Source organism: Lactuca serriola, chromosome 8 (genome assembly GCF_051521515.1).
Source record: "Lactuca serriola cultivar US96UC23 chromosome 8, Lser_US96UC23_V15, whole genome shotgun sequence".
Lineage (NCBI taxonomy): Eukaryota > Viridiplantae > Streptophyta > Magnoliopsida > Asterales > Asteraceae > Lactuca > Lactuca serriola.
This window is the reverse complement of record NC_136415.1, coordinates 91,786,910-91,800,479: the sequence shown is the minus strand read 5'-3', so window position 1 is coordinate 91,800,479 and position 13,570 is coordinate 91,786,910. Positions and strand designations below refer to the sequence as shown.

At 41.3% G+C, this 13,570-nt stretch overlaps 1 protein-coding gene across 3 annotated transcripts; it reads left to right on the top strand.

The window, feature by feature from the left end:
* The first annotated feature begins 11,560 nt into the window (after positions 1–11,560).
* On the top strand, positions 11,561–13,344 carry LOC145069785 (Nucleic acid-binding, OB-fold-like protein). Of its 3 annotated transcripts, XM_079016731.1 has the most exons (3): positions 11,580–11,698; positions 11,874–11,946; positions 12,376–13,344. In XM_079016731.1, the coding sequence occupies exon 3, from the start codon at positions 12,402–12,404 to the stop codon at positions 13,218–13,220; it is 819 nt and encodes a 272-aa protein (XP_078872857.1). In that variant the 5' UTR covers positions 11,580–11,698; positions 11,874–11,946; positions 12,376–12,401; the 3' UTR covers positions 13,221–13,344. The 3 variants fall into 3 exon arrangements, with proteins under 3 accessions (XP_078872856.1, XP_078872858.1, XP_078872857.1); XM_079016730.1 differs by lacking the exon at positions 11,874–11,946 and having other exon boundaries at positions 11,561–11,698; XM_079016732.1 differs by lacking the exon at positions 11,874–11,946 and having other exon boundaries at positions 11,574–11,698; positions 12,381–13,344.
* The last annotated feature ends 226 nt before the right edge of the window (positions 13,345–13,570 follow it).

The following is a 13,570-nucleotide window of genomic DNA, read 5'->3' as shown; positions in this document are numbered from 1 at the left end:
TCGGCATTGTGGCCGTAGACCCATTCACACAAAGGGAAACTCACCTGCACTGCTGAACTTTTGCTGAGCCCTCTGACTGTTGACCGACAATTCTATGAACCGCTGCTCCACTAGCTCCCCGAGCTACCAATATCAATATACATAACACTTAGATCCAAACAGAACTCTAGAATCCAACTAAGTCCACTCTTGTCAAAGTCAAAGTCCTGGTCAATGTCAAACTTCTTGACTGACTCCACTCGCCGAGTCAACCTGTTGACTCGCCGAGTCCTTATGCTCTGAAACTCTCACAATACTCCTCAACTCGTCGAGTCACCACCCCGACTCGTCGAGTTCAACGATATCAGAGTCCCATCCTGTCCAACTCACTGAGTTACCACTCAACTCACCGATCTAAGTCTTAACCAGAAAGGTTGAGGTTCTGCGATCCAACTCGTCGAGTCCAAGAACAGACTCACCGAGTCCATGGAAATATTCAATAGACTCGCCGAGTTGTTCTTCCAACTCGTCGAGTTCCTTCCTATCTTCATCCAACTCGTCGAGTCCACCCATGTGCCTCGTCGAGTAGCTTCAGTTCTTAATCCACACAGTGGTTTTTCGAGCCATGCGGGGGCTCCATCTTGTAGATCCACTCTTCCAAAGTCTATTCCTCACCTAAAGTTGCAAAATTTACGTGAAACCAAGGAGCTATAGCCTTGAAACACTCTAGGGCTAGGGCTTGGGGAAAACATGCTTTACCAACACACCAAAAACTGATACTTTATGGGTCTCTGGGCCAAGACACACCTAGATCTGAAGTAGCAACCTCAGATCTGAACTTCTAACTCAAAAAGGCTCCTTATCATACCAAAATTGCCCCAAAGCATCATCCATGACAAGATCTAGAAGCAACAAATGCAATGTGACAGACTGTTACATTCAAACTGATGTTCACAACAAAAGGGTTGGATCCTCCAGCTCCTTAGTGGTCAATTCCTCCAAATCTTCCTCTTGCAAAAGCCCTAAACTGACTTTCTTCCTTCCCTCACTTAACTTAGGGTTTGGAATTGTGTATAGCAGCTTCTGGCCAACAAGGGGGACTAAGGAGATGACATACAGTCCTTTAAATAGGGTGCAAACCCTCGGACTAGGGCTTTCCTCGATCAAACCAGACTCGCTGAGTCCACTTGCCGACTCGTTGAGTCGGTCACTTATTCCATAACCCGGATCCCGCTCCAACTCATCGAGTTCACATATGGACTCGACGAATTGACCCCTTGACTTAATGTTTTCCTTTCCTTTCTTAGTCTTTCTGATTCTGGGTGTTACAACTCTCCCCCAGTTAAACTAAATTTTGTCCTCAAAGTTTCTCTACGGACAATCGCCCTTCAATCTGCTTTCAACACTCTGCTTGATAGACCTAACACCCGCTGACTACCTTCGCTGGCCTTCCGCCCGGTCATTCTGACTAACATTAATCCTTGCGGATAATATTGTCGGGTTAACCGTAACCCTGACCACTCTGGAAACACGACTTACTCAACTGACAATCCTTCTGGTACTCCCCGAGTACTCATGCTGGACATCCTAGGGGTTCACCCCTTTTTCCTTGTCCGTTTTTCGGCCTCCCCAAGGCAACGTTCCATAACCAACTACCTCCCTTATCGCTGTGAAGGACTTACCCTTCACCGAATCCATTACTCTTGCTACTTCCAGGGCGGTCATTACTGCCAGTACCCACTGGATACTTCTTACTACTATAGCTTAGTGCTGAGCACCCATCACAACGAATGGTTTAGATAATCCTTTGAGCAAAAGATTCATCCCTGCAACGGTTAGACTCAAACAAGAGCTGCGCAACAGGGTCAAACCCTTCCCTCTGAGATTATCCAACCCTGTTGTGAGATGCATAGCACTCCCCGATCAAATAGTTGTACTGCACCGTAGCCTTCTTACCATCACTGCCACTGACTGAAAATTTTTGTTGCCCTTTATCCGCCTTCCGGATGAACTGAGACCACCCTGGTCCCTACTAATCTATCAATATCTGGATTACCGGACTCCTACCGGTCACTAGACCCATCGTAATCTCTCAGTCGCTCCCAGCGACTTCCGAAGAAACTTCGGCCACCTAATACTGCTCCATCTACCCTGCCACTCTGGCGCTACAAGTCCTGGAATCCTCGATCCCCTAACTTGACCCTAAGGTCCTCACCAGGTCCCACCTGTGCTACTAAAACTCACAGGCCTCGCCCACGGGTCTCACCCAACTATACTACCGAGCAACCCTGCTCTCAGGTCTCACCTATACTGCTACTCACCTACGGGCTTCGCCCACGGGTCTCACCCAACTACATCCTGGAGCAGCCTCTCCCAAGGTCTCATCTTTCTAGGTCTATGCAGGCTAGTTCCATACTATTCTTATCAACTATCCATTCCTGATCCTTTCCTTGATCACTAGGAGGTAAGGGCCTCACCCAAACTCCGCTAACTAGGAAATACAGGCCCCCGCCCACTCTCCGCTAACTAAGCTGCTAGGGAATGCTACGGCTTACCCGTAGTCTTACAACACCTTCCATGCTAACTGACCGCTAGTGAATGTTACGGCTACCCTGTAGTCTTACAACACCTTCCACCACTGGGTCGCTGACGAGAAAAAAATGTTGCGGCTCTTCCGTCACTCTACCATGCTCTACATGTTGTCTCTGCCACTGACTATTAACACGTAAGCATCCCATGCTAAACGTTCTCAAAATCATCATTTCGACTCACTCGAGTCTTGCAGGCGATCCTCCATTCTGAAATTCCAACCAGTCACTAACCATCTCGATTACATGAACTCTCTGTAGGGAAGTTTCTCAAACTCCCAACCCTGAACTCATCAACCCATCCATCGTTGTGCTACTTCTTTTCCTTCTCAGAGGTCGTGTACTCATCCTGGATCTACGTGCTCTTACCCCTATACTCTCGGAGGGTTCTCCCCCACTTTGATCATGCCTACCTCACTGCTCAATGCTTGAGAAGAATTCCCAATCTTCTCTGCTATACCGCAATCAATCTACTGAAGAACCAAGCTTGCCATAGCTAGGGATCTAACCGATCCATCACTCAATAACACCTTTCTGAATCCAGCGGGTCACTACTGAGTTCCACACAAGCATGCTATGGTTACTGCATCCTAAGTAACCTGCTTCCATAGGGCACAACCCCTAACTACCATTTTAATATCCAAGGCATGCAGATGGCATATAACTAAATCACAAGCAAGCCACATAATTCTCAAATACTCATACCAATAACGATGCAGAATCATAACCATATAATCATGAATAAAGGGAACAGAAACGAAAGTCACATACCTGCAACATCCGGTGTTGCTTGCGTCTCCATGGTAGTCATCTAAAAAGCCCTGCATCCTACCGCAGGCGTCTCTGCTCGGCCCTGACGGCCGTCTGAGATCCTCAGAGTTGCTGGGGCAGATGCTATCACCCATCCTGTCGAAAGCAAACTGGGGCACTAGGCCTTCTTGTGGCCCCGCTGACTGCAGTGAAAACATATCAGGTCTGATCCCTGTGTGGTGGTAGTAGTACAATCCCTGCTAAGATGACCAGTCCGACCGCACTTGAAGCAGCCCAAATCTCTACCACTATCACTCCTACATGCACCCTCGTGCGTCCTGCCGCACCTTTCACATTGTTCGCGGCTCTGGTAATCCCTCGATCTCGAATCTGACCCCTTGGGCCTTTTTCCCGAACCTGTGGCTACCTGAACCTCATCCGGCTTCCTCTTTCGGATCTGTTCCAAATCGATCTCCCTCTCTCTAGCTCATGCGATCATATCCTCCAACGATTTGCAGCTGGACCTGCTCACAAAATGCCTGATATCATCCCTCAATGTCTCGTGGTATCGGGCCTTCTTCATCTCCTCATCTGTGACATACTGCGGAACAAGAAGGGCCCTCTCCCTGAACTTGGCGGTGATCTCCGCCACAGTCTCAGTAGTGTGCGTCAAATCCTGAAACTCCCGTGCCAATTGCTGCACCTCAATAATCGGTGAAAACTCAGCCCTGAACCTAGCCGAGAAATCACTCCATGTCATCGCGTCCAACGCGACATCATCACCAATGGCATGTCCAACCTCCTCCCACCAATCCTTTACTTTGTCCTTCAGGAGACAGGAGGCAAGTCTTACCTTGTTCCCCTCGGGACACCAGCTCGAACGGAATGCATTGGCGACATTGGCCAACCACCTGCTACTAGCGATGGGGTCCCTAGCCACATGATAATCTGGTGCTCCGCATGCTCTAAACTCTCAGAATGTCAAAGTACGTGCTCCCATCAAAACCATCATCTAGGTACGGAAGGCTCCTAGCCTCTCATCCAAGATCTCCAGTTTACCCTCCTTGACTGTTCCAAAGATCATAGGAGTCTGATCTAGGATACTGCGTGTAACCTTAGCTGATATCAACTCCCTCATCCGATCCTCGAGCTGCTCGACTCCTGAACCCGAGCCTGATCCCTCTCCGGCACCTGATCCGCCCACTGGCCTCTCACGCAATGTCACCAAGCTGAAAACACATCACCATAACTATCAGGATACTCGTCACTGATGAGGGATCATACACACACTACAATTTTCCCGATCTCATCTCAGCCTTTCCCGAATCGAGTATGGATCCTCTGCTTTCAGTAGTACGAGCCCATACTACCTTCCACATCTATCCGTACTTTCCTCAAGAACCGCTTCGACTCTACCATGTCCCTTTTTCTACTACTACAACTCCCATCACTATCTCATCCTAGGCTTACCCTAGGGAAACCTCTGACTCCACCCAAACCAGTCCTCAGCTGCTGAAGGCCTCTTTGCGATGCCAATTAACCATCACCTGAATATCATCACATGTGACGAGGCTCAAATAAACCTTCGAGTAAAAGACTCGTCCCTACAACGGTTAGACTCAAACAAGAGATGCGCAATAGGGCCAAATCCAGCGCTCTGAGATTATTTAACCCTGATCACATGTGACGTGACGTATTCACCTAGTGACTAACTCCCATCACTCAGAATCCCACAATGCACAAAGCAAGTAACATTCAGACAAGGGAAAATCTAACCATAACATACTCAAGCAATCATAATCTCATATCAAGAATCTGTACTAGCATGCAACATAATCTCATATACTGAGGCATAACCTAAACAGGCTACCCTAATACTGTCTAACCAACACTATCATGCAGCTCATAGCACATATAACAGGCACATAAGGCATCCTCCCTAGATCCTTAGTCCTAATCTAGCATGTTGTTCTACTAACTGATAATCATAACATAAACTTGTATGGGTATTTTGGGGTACTTACTTGAGCTCGACTGATTGCATGCCCCACACCCTTTTCTCTTATCAAAGTTCTTTTCTTTCTGAATTCTTTTTGCTTTTCCAAAACTATTTTCTTTCTCAAAACTCTTTTACAAAACTTTTCTTTTCATTTTGAAAACTTTTATATGATACCAACTTGTAACGTCCCAAAAATCCGTACCAAAAATTTTTCTTTAAATCGTTACCAAAGCCATATTCATAAAAACATAACATAAGTCATAACATAAATTCAGAGTATCATTTCCAAAACATATTTTCATTATCAGAGTAAAACATCCCAGGCTGACTAATCAATGGTGTGTGCCACGCGATCACCCCGAGCTCTTCCCTCCGCTACCGGAAGTACCTAAAACCAAAACTAAAAACCGTAAGCACGAAGCTTAGTGAGCTCCCCCAATGTACCACATACCCTGCATAAACACATACTACACATACTGGGCCACACCCGCTATTCCGGGCCTCGCCCGCTACTTCGAGCCTAGCCCGCTACAACGGCCCCGCCTGGCTTCGAGCCCCGTTCGGATACAAATCTGTTTCTTCTAGGCCTCGCCTGTCTCTAGGCCCCGCCCGCTAACCACATAATACAAAATAGCAGATAACACACAACTGAACATACCCTACTGTATTCATGTCCTAAGGCCTCGCCTGTCTTGGGCCTCGCCCCTATCCTGTTACTAGCGAGTCATGGAACCCCGTCCAAGCTCCTACTGTAAGTGAGATATGGGCCCCCGCCCACACTCACTCCATACCTATCTCGGGCCTTGCCCCTGATCTGCTACTAATGAGATATGGAACACAACAAGTATACTCTATCATGCAAACCATTCCTTGGGCACCCGCCCGACATTGGACCTTGGTCCTGAATATCATACAAGAAAACAGTGCCTAGGGATAACCCCCGGGTCTTCCTACTCATAACTACATGAGTTGGCATTGTGGTCGTATACCCATTCACACAAAGGGAAACTCACCGGCACTGTTGAACTTTTGTTGAACCCTCTGACTGCTGACCGACAATTCTCTGAACCGCTGCTCCACTAGCTCCCCGAGCTACCAATATCAATATACATAACACTTAGATCCAAACAGAACTCTAGAATCCAACTAAGTCCACTATTGTCAAAGTCAAAGTCCTGGTCAATGTCAAACTTCGTGACCGACTCCACTCGCCGAGTCAACCCGTTGACTCGCCTAGTCCTTATGCTATGAAACTCTCACAATACTCCTCAACTCGTCGAGTCACCACCCCGACTCGTCGAGTTCAACGATCTTAGAGTCCCATCCTGTCCAACTCACTGAGTTACCACTCAACTCACCGATCTAAGTCTTAACCAGAAAGGTTGAGGTTCTGCGATCCAACTCGTCGAGTCCAAGAACAGACTCGCCGAGTCCATGGCAATATTCAATAGAATCGCCGAGTTCCTGCCTATCTTCATCCAACTCGCCGAGTCCAGCCATGTAAATCGCCAAGTAGCTTCAATTCTTAATCCATATAGTGGCTTTTCGAGCCATGCAGGGGCTCCATCTTGTAGATCCACTCTTCCAAAGTCTATTCCTCACCTAAAGTTGCAAACTTTACGTGAAACCAAGGAGCTATAGGCTTGAAACACTCTAGGGCTAGGGCTTGGGGCAAACATGCTTTACCAACACACCAAAAATTGAAACTGTATGGGTCTCTGGGCCAAGACACATCTAGATTTGAAGTAGCAACCTCAGATCTAAACTTCTAACTCGAAAAGGCTCCTTATCATACCAAAATGGCCCCATAACATCATTCGTGAGAAGATCTAAAAGCAACAAAGGCAAGGTGACAGATTTTTACCTTCAAACTGATGTTCACAACAAAAGGGTTGGATCCTCCAGCTCCTTAGTGGTCAATTCCTCCAAATCTTCCTCTTGCAAAAGCCCCAAATTCACTTTCTTCCTTCTCTCACTCAACTTAGGGTTTGGAATCGTGTATAGCAGCTTCTGGCCGACAAGGGGGACTAAGGAGAGGACATAAGGTCCTTTAAATAGGGTGCATACCCTCAGATTAGGGTTTTCCTCGATCATACTAGACTCGTCGAGTCCACTTGCCAACTCGTCGAGTCGGTCACTTATTCCGTAACCCGGATCCCACTCCGACTCGTCGAGTTCACCTATGGACTCGACGAGCTGACCCCTTGACTTAGGGTTTTCCTTTCCTTTCTTAGTCTTTCTGATTCTGGGTGTTACACAAGATCCAAGCCATGGGACCAAAACATGCTCAAAACACAACCCAAAACTAGATCTACACTAAAGATCCATAAAGTTTGAAGCTTTATACCTCTAGAAGCTTGCAAAGATGACAAAAGTCTTGGATCTTCAAGATCTAGCCACAATAATCCACAAGGATGAACTTCTCCTTCTTCCACAAGGCACCAAGAATACTTTAAAGGTCCAAGAACAAGTTCTCAAGGTTACAGTTTCGAAACTAGGGTTGGGGAGGATGGAGGCTAGAAATAAGAAGGGTTTCCAAGGGTTTTAAGGTATTTAAATAGGGTCCAAGAACCAAAGACTAGGGTTTGGGGGCTGCATGAGTACGCTCATCATACATCCCAATTCCCATTCCCATCTTAACTTCCAAGGGGCATAACTTCTTCGCCCCAACTCTATTTTCGATGATCTTTATATGCTCAGAATGGTATTGAAGAGCCAAAAAACCTATCTCATTAATTTTGACTAAAACCATACGAAAATAAGATTCTTAATTCATGCAAGAAGCCCGAAACATCACTTCTTCCCATATTACCCCTTTGACTCCAAAACATGAACCGAGGGCTTGGATCACATAACCTATACTACCCACATAATACTGGGTCTAAACCTTTCCTCCCTGAAAGCCCAAAGTCTTATGATAAATGATCTTCACATCACGACCCTAAATTAAGAAACTACCCGAAACAGGGTGTTACACCTTGCTTCACAAAATGCACTCCTTTCTCCATGAAAGTTCATAAACAAGCATGAAAGGTTACAAAAAATGAGAGAATCTAGGATTTTCTCCAGAGGGATTCCTAATGAGATAGGGGCTACAAATGACCTAATTTCATAGGCTTGGGTTGCACAGACTTCACATTGTAACAACCCTTACGTCGTGCCGTGAAAGTCCTGATTCAGCAAGGCCCAAAACCAACTTAATCCCAAACTATTTTCAGCCCAAAACTAAACCTTTAGTCTAAAGTCTTATACTTGTAACCCAATAACCTCATTCCTTAAGGCCTAATATTCATCCTTTATGACCCAAGACCCTCTTAGGATTAAATTCGAGTTCATTTTTCCAACAAAAGAAACATCCCGAAATCGGATTTACACCATGTATACTTCAAAAATAAAAGAAACACCAAGACTTGTAACCTGTCCATGTATCTACAAACTTGTAATAGATGTTGAAGGCGACACAAAAGTCAGGTTCCACTGAACATATGCGTGTGTGATATTAGCCTCCTGTATGTACGTACGTGAAAGAAGGGTAAGGTTCACTATGATCTATCTATTTTATGTTAAAAATGGTTTTAAACTTCAAGGGTAATATGGTAAATTTAATCTTTATTTTTAAATTATGCTGATTGACGAAATATAATAACCGATTATAAAATGTTAAAAATTGTTTAAAAAAAAGTTTGGGTAAATACAATAGTATTTTAAAGATTAAAAAGGGTAAATACGATATTTAGATTTTAAGTTGGGCAAGTACGATATTTTGTTGTTTAACAATGGTATATATGAAATTCACTCTAAATTGAAATATGCCCTTCTTACTTTATCTCTTTGATTTGGATGATAAGATGTAATCCTTGACCTATCAGTTAAGTATCATTCGAATGCACACTTGTAATTGGAGTAGGGGTAAGTTGTGGATGTGGACCTTGTGTTCTTTATAGAATTTCATTAGAACATGGTTTTTTGAAAGATCTTTCAATATTATCATGAGTTTCATCAATATCGACATCCAACTTTCTCTTAAAAAAATACCCAATGGAAGCCTGCAATTCAATATTTCAACAACAAATTAACAAAAACTCAACAAGCAAGCTAGGCAACAACTCAACAAGTAAGCAAGTCAAACAATGGAGACAAGGCAACAACTACTAATTTCAAACAAAAGAACAACTAATTTGACAAAGACAATAACTAATTTAAAGCAAAGAACAACTAATTTTTTAAACGTACACAATTCATACTTACTTCTTTCATTCTTGGACTTGGAGTGAGTGTGAGGAGAGAGCTCAATTTTTGTTTTCTTTAGACCTAAATGGTGCTACGGGTTGATGTAGACTGTTCTGATGATATTATTATTATTATTATTATTATTATTATTATTATTATTATATAAACTGTAAATACAAGCCTTTTCCTCTTCACTCATGAATCATGATCATCAGATCATGGATATATAGATATTACCCCTTTTAAACAAGGATCATCGGATCTTGTCTATTACTTGAATTTTGATTTTTTTTTTTGAAGAAATCATATCATAAAGTTTTCAAAACTCATGATAAAGTTCAACAAAATATTCCAAAAGGAAGACATTACATTTACCAAAACAATTCTAGCAAAACAATATAAAATAAAAGCTTAAAAGAATAGACCTAATGATTACAATATTGTATAAAAGACAAGCCATAGTACAGATAAGAGACTATTCATTCAAAACTGTAAATTTATATTGTTAGGCCGTCCGGTATGGTTGCAACGGACGGGTTCGTGGTCTAGCTGGCCACGAACCATGACCGTGCACACGATCCCAATGGCAAGTTGTAGTTCGTGGTCGTGAGGAGTTGTGGTCGGGACAACGAATGCAAACGGAAAATATGATTGGGTGTAGAGTAACCACCATATTTAGGGTTTAATTTTTTTTTTTAAATTTTACTTTTTAAACAACATTAAACCACTTCTATAAATACCACACCTATTCATTCATTTTACTCACATAATTCATTTCTCTTCTTCCCAAAATCACACACTTCTTTTGCTTCATAAACTCAAGCCAATGGCTCCTAAAAGAATGAATTGGTCAAAAAATGAAGAAAAATACTTAGCATTAACATGAGTAGCTGTTTCAGAAGACCTAGAAATCCCTCATAATTTTTTGGTAAAAGTTGGAAACGTTTTCCATGATTTAATGGGTTGCCAAAATCGTAATCTTGATGAAATATGTTCCAAGTTTAGCGACATGAGGGTAAAATGCCTTGAATTCAATGAGATTTATAACTTTGTTATAAACAACGTGGACGAAGGCGACCCGTTTGTTGTGGTCATGGACCAATATGAAGACACGAAACACACGCCGTTCAAACACGTCAAAGTTTGGCGAAAATTAAGAGAGTCCCAAAAATTTAGTCATTAAAAATAACGGTTAAAAACTAGTTTAAGTTCTTTGTGGTTGTATTTTTATGTTTTTTTTATTATTATCTTTTTTATTTTATGTTGTGTGTTTTAAATTAATATAATATTTGTTTCATTGAATAAAAAACTAATTTAAAAAAAATATGTTTTATTGTGTTTGTGAATTAAATTTAAATAAAAAATTAATTTAAAAAAATATGTTTTATTAAATAAAAAATGTTTTATTGAATAAAAAACTATTTAAAAAAATATGTTTTATTGAATAAAAAACTAATTTAAAAAAATATGTTTTATTGTGTTTTAATGTATTTTTGAATTAAATTTAAATAAAAAATAAAATGGAATGATGTGTTTAGTGGTAGGTATCCCATGATTAGTGGTAAAAAAATATGATGCTTATGTGACATCCACTTCATATATAATATGTGATGGGTAAAACGGAAGCTCTTATATAGACACTCATGTCCAGCCTTTTTTGTGCACGTTTAATAGCTTCTAGTGGAACCATTGACTGTCAACTGTTAATGGTTTAACATTAATAAGGTTCGTAGGGAATGAAATCATAATCAAACGTGTCAATCTTTTGGTATTATCAAAATTGATGATATATTTTTTATTATTATTAGAAGGACAAAGAGACTGAATTATTCAGGCCTCTAAACTTATTTCTTCTATAATAGACTCCCACTCCGTAAGAACTGATTTGGCCCAACTTTGTTTACACTTTAGCAGCGGCCCAATCTTTGTAACGAAAGAAAATTGTTCCAAAGAGGAATTTATGTAAATTTATGAAAAATGAAGGGTGCTTACTGTAACTATTTGTAATCCTGAACTTATGAATCAGATCAGTCAGGGAAGCAAACGTAAAACCACCCCTCTGCAATCCGCAACATTCTCCCGCCTCCGTCGCCTCGCGTCTCCGACCATTACTGCCACCGGCTAAGAAGCTCCGTTGGATTGCCTGTAGGAGGTAATATTTGAATTATTTGTATGTACTCTGTTAAAGTTGATGCTATTTAGGGTCTACACCTTACCTATCACCGTTTTCTACTCCCTCCTTCCCGAATTACTCCAGCATTTTTCTAAAAACGTAGAAGTTTAGACATTTTTTTTTATCGATTTGACTTGTATATTGTTTATAACAGGTGAAATTCATAATCGAGCTTCTAATTTAATAGCATTTTTGACCGAGATGCGCTAGGTTTGCTTAAATTAAAGGTAGCATCATAGTAAGAAGAATTTAATCACAGAAAAGGATCAAGTCTTTAAGTTCTACTTGCTTTTTCTATTATATGCGTTATCATGGAACACAAATAGTTGCGAGTATTGTTCGAAGCTGAAATAAACCAAAAAGAGTTGCTTAATTGGGGAATAATTTAGATTTATAGAGTTTTTCTGACATCCTCATAGAGAAACTAATTTGATTACTTCTGAATCGATTGGTATATGATTGGATTTGAAGCTTTTTAGCATTTGTGTTTATGCTCAAAATGGGAATAACGATAGAATCAATTAGAGGCATTCAGATTGTCTCAAAATGTGTAGCGATAGATTTTATTGTGTGGGCTTTCTGTTCTTACTAAATACATGATACGAAAATGCAATCTTGTTTTCACTTGGATATCTTTTCAACCATTTCTATTGCAGAATAGTCAACAAAAAAAGCCATAATAATGGTGCCAATCAGCCTTCCAAAAACCAGTGGCTTACGTTTACTTTCTTACTGCAATCTCAGTGGCATTCCCCTTCGTCCATTTCTTCCCACATGTTCTTCACCATTACACTCTGCATCAAAAGCAAATGGAAATAGACTCTCAACACCAAACCCTCCTTCTCTTTCTCTTTCCATATCCCCATTACAAACCACATCAAAATCAACTACAAGAATCTTCTGCACATCCCAAACTGTATCCACAACAACAACCGATGACAACAAAGCAAAAGATGAAGTTGTTGTTGATATGATGAAGATAAAAGACATGGCAAACACACTAGACATAAGGGTAGGGAAAATCTTGAAAGCATGGAGACACGAAGAGGCTGATTCACTATACGTTGAAGAAGTAGACATTGGAGAACCAGAGCCAAGGATAATCTGTAGTGGGCTTGTGAAATACATCCCACTTGAACAATTACAAGACAAGAATGTAGTAGTTCTTGCTAACTTAAAGCCAAGAAACATGCGGGGTGTGAAGTCATCTGGAATGTTAATGGCTGCCTCTGATGTGTCACATGAGAATGTTGAGTTGCTTGAGCCACCTGAAGGGGTAACCCTAGGAGAGAGGATATGGTTTGGGGGAGAAGATGATAAAGAAAAGCTACCTGAAGCTGCATCACCTAATCAGATTGCAAAAAAGAAGATATGGGAACAAGTGCAGCCTCATTTGTCTACAACTGCTTCTTGTGTTGCTACATTAGGAGGTATGCATCTCATGTTAACTTCTTCTGGTTCTGTGGTAAGTAAAAGTTTATCAAATGCAAATATATCATAATTTATCATCATGTGTTATATGTATTATGGAGTAGCATTTTGGTGTTTTCAGATTGTGGTTTACTCGTTTGATTTGTTAACTTTGTTACTTTTGGTTTTATAAAGTTTGAGAGGAACATTATAAAGATTATCTGATTATGGTTTGAACATAAGAATGAAACATGTAATTAGATATGATGTGATTTTGTTTTGTTAGTTGAGTTAGAAATCAAGAAACTATGTTTAGATATTGTGTGACAAAAACAGTATTGGATATAAGCTGAAGATGGAAAAAGATAGTCTGTTTGTTAGATTCATTTTCTTCGTTTTTATATTTATCCAATAGTTTGGTTATAGTAATGATCTACTTTT

Bases quoted from the DNA above. Each gene is read 5' to 3' on its own strand.
- LOC145069785 (XM_079016730.1), top strand. From the start codon at position 12,402: ATGGTGCCAATCAGCCTTCCAAAAACCAGTGGCTTACGTTTACTTTCT.